The 8,992-nt window shown below is 44.3% G+C and overlaps 1 protein-coding gene across 1 annotated transcript; it reads left to right on the forward strand.

Moving 5' to 3' along the window:
• Positions 1 to 2,409: 2,409 nt before the first annotated feature.
• LOC107655455 (E3 ubiquitin/ISG15 ligase TRIM25-like) lies at positions 2,410 to 8,990 on the forward strand (the record flags this gene model as incomplete). The annotated part of the gene is made up of 4 exons (XM_016442946.1): positions 2,410 to 3,088; positions 3,330 to 3,425; positions 3,506 to 3,730; positions 8,766 to 8,990. Coding segments are annotated over exons 1-4 (1,119 nt in total), but the record flags the coding sequence as incomplete, so codon positions are not given.
• Between the last annotated feature and the right edge of the window lie 2 nt (positions 8,991 to 8,992).

Raw genomic sequence — 8,992 nt, forward strand, 5'->3', positions numbered from 1 at the left:
CAGGAGTGTGCCCCGACAGATACAGTCACAATACTTGACCTTCCCAACATGTAAGCTTTATAATCCTTCACATCTTTTTTTAGAGGGGTCGAATGAACAGTACTTACTATGGGGAAGGTCATTAGGCATTCCTTTTTCTTTTTATTATGAATGGAAAAAAATTCCTTTATAGTGACAGTTTCACGTTTGGGAATGCTGTGGATCCACATCCTACCCACAGGGAGGTGACATGGAGAATACACATATGGACTAACTGACAGGACAGTACTATTTATTTATTTTATTTAGTCATTTAGCAGACGCTTTTATCCAAAGTATATATCACATACACACATACATACATATATACATATACATACATATACATATATATATACAAACACACACATACACACACACATATATATATATATATATATATATATATATATACATACATGCAAACACACATACACACACATACATATATACAAACACACACATACACATATATATATATATATGTGTGTATGTGTGTGTATATATATAAAACTGCATATAATAACCTAGAACACTGTCTAACACTTGATGGCTGCTCATGCGTTCTTTTATTCTGATTACAGATTAATCTTGCAGTGGCATTTTGGATTAATTGTAGAGGTTTGATAGAAGTGGCTGGAAGACCTGGCAAGAGAGCATTGCAATAGTCCAGCCTGGATAGAACAAGAGCTTGAACAAGGAGTTGTGTTGCATGTTCTGAAAGAAAGGGCCTGATCTTCCTAATGTTGTATAAAGCAAATCTGCAGGACCGGGCAGTTTTAGCAATGTGGTTTACAATGAATTTAGAAATTCAGCTTATCATCAATCACAACTCCAAGGTTTCTAGCTGTTTTTGAAGGAGTTATGGTTGATGAGCCTAACTGGATGGTGAAATTTTGATAAAGTGATGGGTTTGTTGAAACCACAAGCCGTTCTGTCTTAGCCAGGTTGAGTTGAAGGTGATGGTCCGTCATCCAGCAAGAAATGTCTGTTAGACATGTTGAGATGCGAGCAGCTGTCGTCGGGTCATCAGGATGGAATGAGAGGTAGAGTTGAGTGTCATCAGCATAGCAGTGATATGAAAAGCCATGTTTCTGAATGACAGAACCTAGTGATGCCATGTAGACAGAGAAGAGAAGTGGTCCAAGTACTGAGCCCTGTGGCACCCCAGTAGCTAGATGTTGCGACTTGGACACCTCACCTCTCCAAGATACCTTGAAGGACCTATCTGAGAGGTAAGACTCAAACAACTGGCGTGCTACGTATGGAATGAACCACTGCGGAAGCTCCTACTTGAGTAGGGATGGAACTAGTATCAACGCAGGGTCGGACTGAAAGAATTTTGTCGAGGGAAAGACACAGGTTTACCATTAGGGAAACCATACCATGGAAAAATACACATACAGGATTACCTGAAGGGGATCTGATGTATGGGCACCTAGCCCAGTACAGGGCAGTACTGTCTCCCCCAAGAGCAGTGCTTGCAAGTTCATCACCTGGTCCTGGAAGGGAGTGATGGGAACTTTGAGCACATATCCAGGCTGGAGTCCTTTGATCATGTGGACCCAAATGCTAGTCATGTTTCGTTGACCGAATATGCCTGCAGGTCCCTCAACCTCTTGAAGGAAGTGAGCAAGGACAGGAGCGCTGTCTTTAAAGATAGAATCTTAACCTCAACTGACTCAAGTGGCTCAAACATAGCTTTTTGTTGCCAAGCAAGGACCTCAGAGAGATCCCACGAGGGGATGAGGTGCAGTCTTGGAGGGTTTAACCTCCTAGCACCTCTCAGGAACCTGATGATCAGATCATGCTTCTCCAGGGACCTACTGTCCACTGCGTCATGATGTGCTGCAATCGCAGAAAAATAGATTTCCAAGGTAGAGGGGGACAGCCTCCTCTCCAACTTCTATTGCAGAAAGGAAAGCACAAAACTGATCAGGGATCTTCGAGGGTCTTATCGTTAAGAAGAACACCAATCAATAAACAGACTCCACTTCAGCACACAAGCCTGTCTGATAGAGCAGACTCTGGTCTGAGTGAAAGTGTCTATCACTGCCTATCATAAGCCAGTTAAGTCTTCACCGTCCCATCCAGGAGTCACACATGGAGATTCCACACATCTGGATGCAGCTGCTATATGATGCCTGTCCCTGAGAAAGAAGGTCCTTCCTAGGGAGAATCTGCCAGAGAGGGTCTGTCGGGAGGAGCATCAGGTCAGAAAACAGCTGGCAGTGGAGGATTCCTGGGGAGTGAACAGATCTACCTGGGTTTCCCAGAATTTACTACAGATCAGCTGGAGTCTCCATTCTCCTGCAGTGTAAACTGTCATGAGAGCACATCATTCTTTACCTTCTTTACAGACTCACAGACACACCTGTTTTACACACGTCACTCAAACACAGAACCAGGAAACAGGAATCACCTGATTTAAGGGGAAAAAGAAACTGAAGTGTAGTTGAGCTGTTGTGTGTTTGTGTCTCTGTGTTCATGCAGTAAAATGGCAGGAGCCAGAGTTTTTCAGGATGAGTTCATGTGTTCATTGTGTTTGGATCTCCTGAAGGATCCAGTGACCATCCAGTGTGGACACAGTTACTGTAAGATCTGTATTACAGGCTGCTGGGATCAGGAGGATCAGATGAGAGTCTACAGCTGCCCTCAGTGCAGACAGACCTTCAGTCCAAGACCTGCTTTAGCTAGAAACACCATGATGGCTGAAGTGGTGGAGAAACTGAAGAAGACCAAACTCTCTGTTGACTGTGACGCTGGAGCTGGAAATGTGCAGTGTGACGTCTGTACTGGAAGAAAATACAAAGCCGTCAAGTCCTGTCTGGTGTGTCTGAACTCTTACTGTCTGAATCACCTCGAACAACATGAGAACTGGTTTAAAGGAAAGAGACACAATTTGACTGAAGCCACGGGACGACTGCAGGAGATGATCTGCCAGAAACATGAGAAGCTCCTTGAGGTTTTCTGTCGCACTGACCAGAGATGTATATGCATGCTGTGTACGATTATTGAACATAAAAACCATGACATTGTATCAGCTGCAGACCAGAGGACAGAGAAACAGGTATTTAAAACTACACACTGATGAAATATTGCTAAACAATCTTTATGGTCCATGATATTTCATGTATGATGATTGTAACCGATCATCAGTTCTGCAGTTTGAACCTATAGCCATTGTGTATCATTTGAGATAAGTAACCTTTAAACTGCCTCACCCTGCGTTTACTGGATTCATCTGTTCACATGATGATTTATTGCCAGTAGTTTTCTGTGACATTCACTATCATCTGTTTGTCCTGCAGAAGCAGCTGAAGCAGACTCAGAAGACGCTCCAGCAGAGAATCCAGCAGAGAGAGAAAGATCTTCAGCAGCTGAGAGAGGCTGTGGAGTCTCATAAGGTGAGTCTGGAGAAGAAGAGAAGTTTGTCTCCGTCTCAGTTCAGACTCACTGAAGCCTGAATCACTGTGTGTCCTAACAGCGCTCTGCACAGACAGCAGTGGAGGACAGTGAGAGGATCTTTACTGAGCTCATCCGCTCCATTGAGAGAAGCTGCTCTGAGCTGATACGGCTGATCAGAGATCAGGAGAAGACTGCAGTGAGTCGAGCTGAAGGACGACTGGAGCAGGAGATCAATGATCTGAGGAGGAGAGACGCTGAGCTGGAGCAGCTGGAGCACACACAGGATCACATCCAGTTCCTGCAGGTAACAGAGATCTAGAAGAACAGGATCATAGTGGACTTGAGCAGATCCTGCTGTGACAGAGACTCACAGAGAAACATGTCATGTGTGTCTTATTATATAATCATCAGTCAGACTCTCATCTGATCATCTTCTTCTGAAAAAGAGACGCCGCTTACGAATGGCTTTCAGCTCTGGAAATCTCTTAGGAATCATTTCTCTGAGCTCTTTCTAGATATATTTAACTGTCAAACACCACTAGCGCTACCAACAGTTCAGAACTTCACTAACATTTCAGCTTTTTACCTCATGTTTCCTTATGATTTATTGCATAATAGTGAAATCAGTGAACTTGATAGTACAGATTCTGAGTAACATTCATCAAAATTGGATCAGCTCATCTTCAAACTTGATAAAATAGATTTTTATTGGCCTGTAACACATTGATGAATTTGACCATGAAGACCGCAAACATGAAGTGAGGCTGTATATTAGCAATGCTTCAGTGTATTGAATCCAAACCAAAACTGAGCGTGTCTTAAGGGTCCTTGTGAAGTGTCAGTGTCTCTAAAGTTATAAATAATGCTCAATCTAATAAAGCCTTTGAGCTGCTTTTCCTGAGCAAATCTACTCAACTCTACAATGAGACTCCATTGATGTGCTTGAGCTGTTAGATGGACATTTATGATCTTAGCAGATGTTTTATCATCCAAACTATTTCCTAGAAAGTTCACATACAGCCCACTCTCTCTTCGAACTGTTGCCTTCTGGTCGGCGCTACAGAGCACTGACCACCAGAACAGCCAGGCACAAGAACAGTTTTTTCCCACAGGCTATATTCAGTCTGAACAATTAATCTTTCATAATTATACATCGTCCATCACAACTAACATAGTTATGTTATACTTATATTAAACTGCACACTAATAAACATATCTGTACATTTATCTAAATAATTACATTTTTTCCTATAGTTCTATTTCTGTATATAGTACATTATTCAATTTTTCTTTTTTATTATATTAGTGTTATATTACATCCCTACTGTGTTATTCCTATGTATGTCTGCACTATCATGTATGTCTGCACTATGTTTGTACTTTCTTCTACACTGGAATCTCCTGTCGTCAAGTAAAATTCCTTGTGTGTGTAAACATACTTGGTAATAAAGCTCTTCTGATTCTGATTCTGATTCTGATATAAGGTGCTTTCGCACCGCATAGTTCTAGAATCTAGCCAGCATGGTGGTTCCTAGAGAACCAATTTCCCCCTCGGGCCATTTTCCTGGTTGCATTCACACCGGCAGCAGGAACTCTGAAGCAGCGAAAGTGATGTCTTTCTTTGCGGCATTTACAAACGTCAAAAACTGATAAATGGAGGATGCCCTGATTGGATCTGTTTTTGATGTGTCTTGGGTTTTTTGATAATGGAGATGGAATGTAAACACACAATTTATGCGATTAAAAGAGCAAGGAAATCTGACTAAATCTTCTATGACAACTTGCAGTGTTACTAGAGGTGTAACGGTACACAAACATGATGGTTCGGTACGTACCTCGGTTTTGACGTCACAGTTCAGTATAGTTTCTGTACAGCAGGAGGAAAAACCTAAACGTCTCGGGTTACGCATGTAACCATGGTTCCCCGAGAGGGAACGAGACGCTGCGCGCTGTAGGGGGCACTATGGGGAATGCAGTCTGCATGACCGGTGTCTGAAGCACGTGTAAAACCATGCCAATCTATTGGCCCACCTGGCCCATGACGTCATAGGCGGGACTCCCGCACGGGCTTTTTATTAGTGATTTAGGTGCAAAGTTGTATATCAGAAATTGTTTTGGCTTACAATATAAATGAACTCAATTTAATGCATTAATTGGTGATTTTATAAGGTCTGCACCTGTATACAGACAGTATTGTTGGTCATTGCTTGCATACTGAGATTTGAGTACAAACACTAAGAGGCAAAGTAGACAGACTTAAGCCATTCACACCATAATCCTATGTAATCCTTAAAGGGCCAGGTAACTTCTTTGGCACACGTACTTAACAACTCAAATCACCGTCTAAAACTTGGAGAACATGTTGATGTGAAAAAGGTTACTACAAAGGTCAAGCAGCCTTTAATGGACAGTTTGTCCAAGAATGGAAAATCTGCTGTTTGCTGTCGCTCCAAACCTGTTTGACTTTCTTTAATCTGCAGAAAAAAAAAAAAAATTCTGTTTCTAGGGAACTCCACGCTGCGTCCCCTAGGGGGAACATTGGGGAATGCAGTCTGCATGACCGGTGTCTGAAGCATGTGTGAAACCATGCCAATCTATTGGCCCACCTGGCCCATGACGTCATAGGCGGGATTCCCGGAAGTATAAAAGGGCACCTGCCGAATATGTCATCCACTTTGCTGTCTTCAGGAGCCCTCTGTTTGAAGTGCGTGTGAGAGACCAAGGCAGGTGAGCGGTGTGAGGAGTGTGTGCCTCCGTTCCAGAGGTTTCTGGCATTTGAGGACGCGCACGATCTATCTGTCATCTGTTTTTGGTCGGGAGCTTGCACGTTCAGTGCTCTGCAAGGGCTCTGAACACGCTCATTATGAGTGTTATCCAATGAGAAGCTATATTTGCGTTTGTCCCTCTTCTTGAGAGATGAGTGACAAGCGTTTGCGTCTCGCGGTTCTTGTCCTGCTGTTGCCGAGGCACAGCGAATGCTCGACTCGCGGGATTCAAGGGGTTGAGATCCCTTGAGGGAGTTAATTCCCTTTGGGATCTCTTGAGTTCCTTTGGAGGTTTTCTGTTATCCTCTTCAGTGTTCTTATGTGTCCAGGTTAGTTCTGCTCATTTAGCATAGCCATCTGTGATAGCTGTGCTCTTAACTTGGGTGGGATGTTTCCTTTATTCGGATTCCCCGTTACTGCCAAGTTGCGTTACCGGCCCATGGCGTCAGTGGCATGGCCCCATTCTGAGGAAAGGCTTGGTGTATGTATGTCACTTTCTTGGTGCTCCTCCACCAGGTGGACAGGCATACGCCTTGGCACGGCTTGATTGGATTGCATTCCCCATAGTGCCCCCTAGGGGGCCCAGCGTGGAGGGTTACGCATGTAACCATGGTTCCCTGAGAGGGAACGAGACGCTGCGCCCCCTTTCCATGCCTTCGGCCTGCCTGTTGATGTATCCTTCAGACAGCAAGTGGATGACATATTGGGCAGGTGCCCTTTTATACTTCCAGAAATCCCGCCTATGATGTCATGGGCCAGGTTGGCATGGTTTTACACGTGCTTCAGACACCGGTCATGCAGACTGCATCCCCCATAGTGCCCCCATAGAGTTCCCTAGAAGGGGGACATAAATTACTTTTTCATGTAACAATGGTTTGCTGAACAAATTGCTCTTTCTTTAAATAAATTTAGCTATAACTAAAATTTTCTTAGGGATAGAAATCTACCTCAGTTTCTGCTCTAAACTTTAGAGAGATCTTTTACATTCCTAGTTCCTGCGGTGCGAACACAACAAAACCTTCCGCCAATAGTTCTAGGAACTATGAAAAGGTTCCTCCGGTGCGAAAGCACCTATAGTGTATGTGGTGAATACTAGAATCTGTAGCTCTAATGTGATATAATGAATATGAGAGGAGTGTGTGCCTCCGTTCCAGAGGTTTCTGGCATTTGAGGACGCGCACGATCTATCTGTCATCTGTTTTTGGTCGGGAGCTTGCACGTTCAGTGCTCTGCAAGGGCTCTGAACACGCTCATTATGAGTGTTATCCAATGAGAAGCTATATTTGCGTTTGTCCCTCTTCTTGAGAGATGAGTGACAAGCGTTTGCGTCTCGCGGTTCGGGTCCCACTGTTGCGGAGGCACGGCGAAAACTCGGATCGCGGGATTGAGATGGCCTTTTTGGGTTATCGGATCAGATAGCGCTCAAGTCAAGCAGCGCCTTAGGGATGTGTGCCTCCGTGTTTGGATTCTAACACTCGAGGGCATCGTCTCGCGGTTCTTGTCCTGCTGTTGCCGAGGCACAGCGAATGCTCGACTCGCGGGATTCAAGGGGTTGAGATCCCTTGAGGGAGTTAATTCCCTTTGGGATCTCTTGAGTTCCTTTGGAGGTTTTCTGTTATCCTCTTCAGTGTTCTTATGTGTCCAGGTTAGTTCTGCTCATTTAGCATAGCCATCTGTGATAGCTGTGCTCTTAACTTGGGTGGGATGTTTCCTTTATTCGGATTCCCCGTTACTGCCAAGTTGCGTTACCGGCCCATGGCGTCAGTGGCATGGCCCCATTCTGAGGAAAGGCTTGGTGTATGTATGTCACTTTCTTGGTGCTCCTCCACCAGGTGGACAGGCATACGCCTTGGCACGGCTTGATTGGATTGCATTCCCCATAGTGCCCCCTAGGGGGCCCAGCGTGGAGGGTTACGCATGTAACCATGGTTCCCTGAGAGGGAACGAGACGCTGCGCCCCCTTTCCATGCCTTCGGCCTGCCTGTTGATGTATCCTTCAGACAGCAAGTGGATGACATATTGGGCAGGTGCCCTTTTATACTTCCAGAAATCCCGCCTATGATGTCATGGGCCAGGTTGGCATGGTTTTACACGTGCTTCAGACACCGGTCATGCAGACTGCATCCCCCATAGTGCCCCCATAGAGTTCCCTAGAAGGGGGACATAAATTACTTTTTCATGTAACAATGGTTTGCTGAACAAATTGCTCTTTCTTTAAATAAATTTAGCTATAACTAAAATTTTCTTAGGGATAGAAATCTACCTCAGTTTCTGCTCTAAACTTTAGAGAGATCTTTTACATTCCTAGTTCCTGCGGTGCGAACACAACAAAACCTTCCGCCAATAGTTCTAGGAACTATGAAAAGGTTCCTCCGGTGCGAAAGCACCTATAGTGTATGTGGTGAATACTAGAATCTGTAGCTCTAATGTGATATAATGAATATGAGGAGAATGAATCTGATGCTGTGAAAGTGCTGGATTGAGTTACTAAAGATCAGTGAAGTCACATCTGATGTTCCTGCAGGTTATTGGGTGAAGTGTGGAGCTGATGAGTTTGATTTCTGTTTTCTGTAGAGTTTCCAGTCTCTCTCAGCACCTCCTGAATCTACAGACGTAAATGATGATCTCTTCAGTTCTCTCGTCTCTTTTGATGCTCTGAGAGAATCTGTCCGTCAGCTGAGACACAAACTGGAGGATTTCTGCAAAGAGCAGCTCAAGAAGATCTCAGACAGAGGTAAAGTCCTGGAGATTCATCTGCTCTCAGAAACCAGTCCATCATCATCTCATATCATGGAGAACAT

Source organism: Sinocyclocheilus anshuiensis, unplaced genomic scaffold (genome assembly GCF_001515605.1).
Source record: "Sinocyclocheilus anshuiensis isolate Anshui unplaced genomic scaffold, SAMN03320099.WGS_v1.1 scaffold1116, whole genome shotgun sequence".
NCBI classification, from domain to species: domain Eukaryota; kingdom Metazoa; phylum Chordata; class Actinopteri; order Cypriniformes; family Cyprinidae; genus Sinocyclocheilus; species Sinocyclocheilus anshuiensis.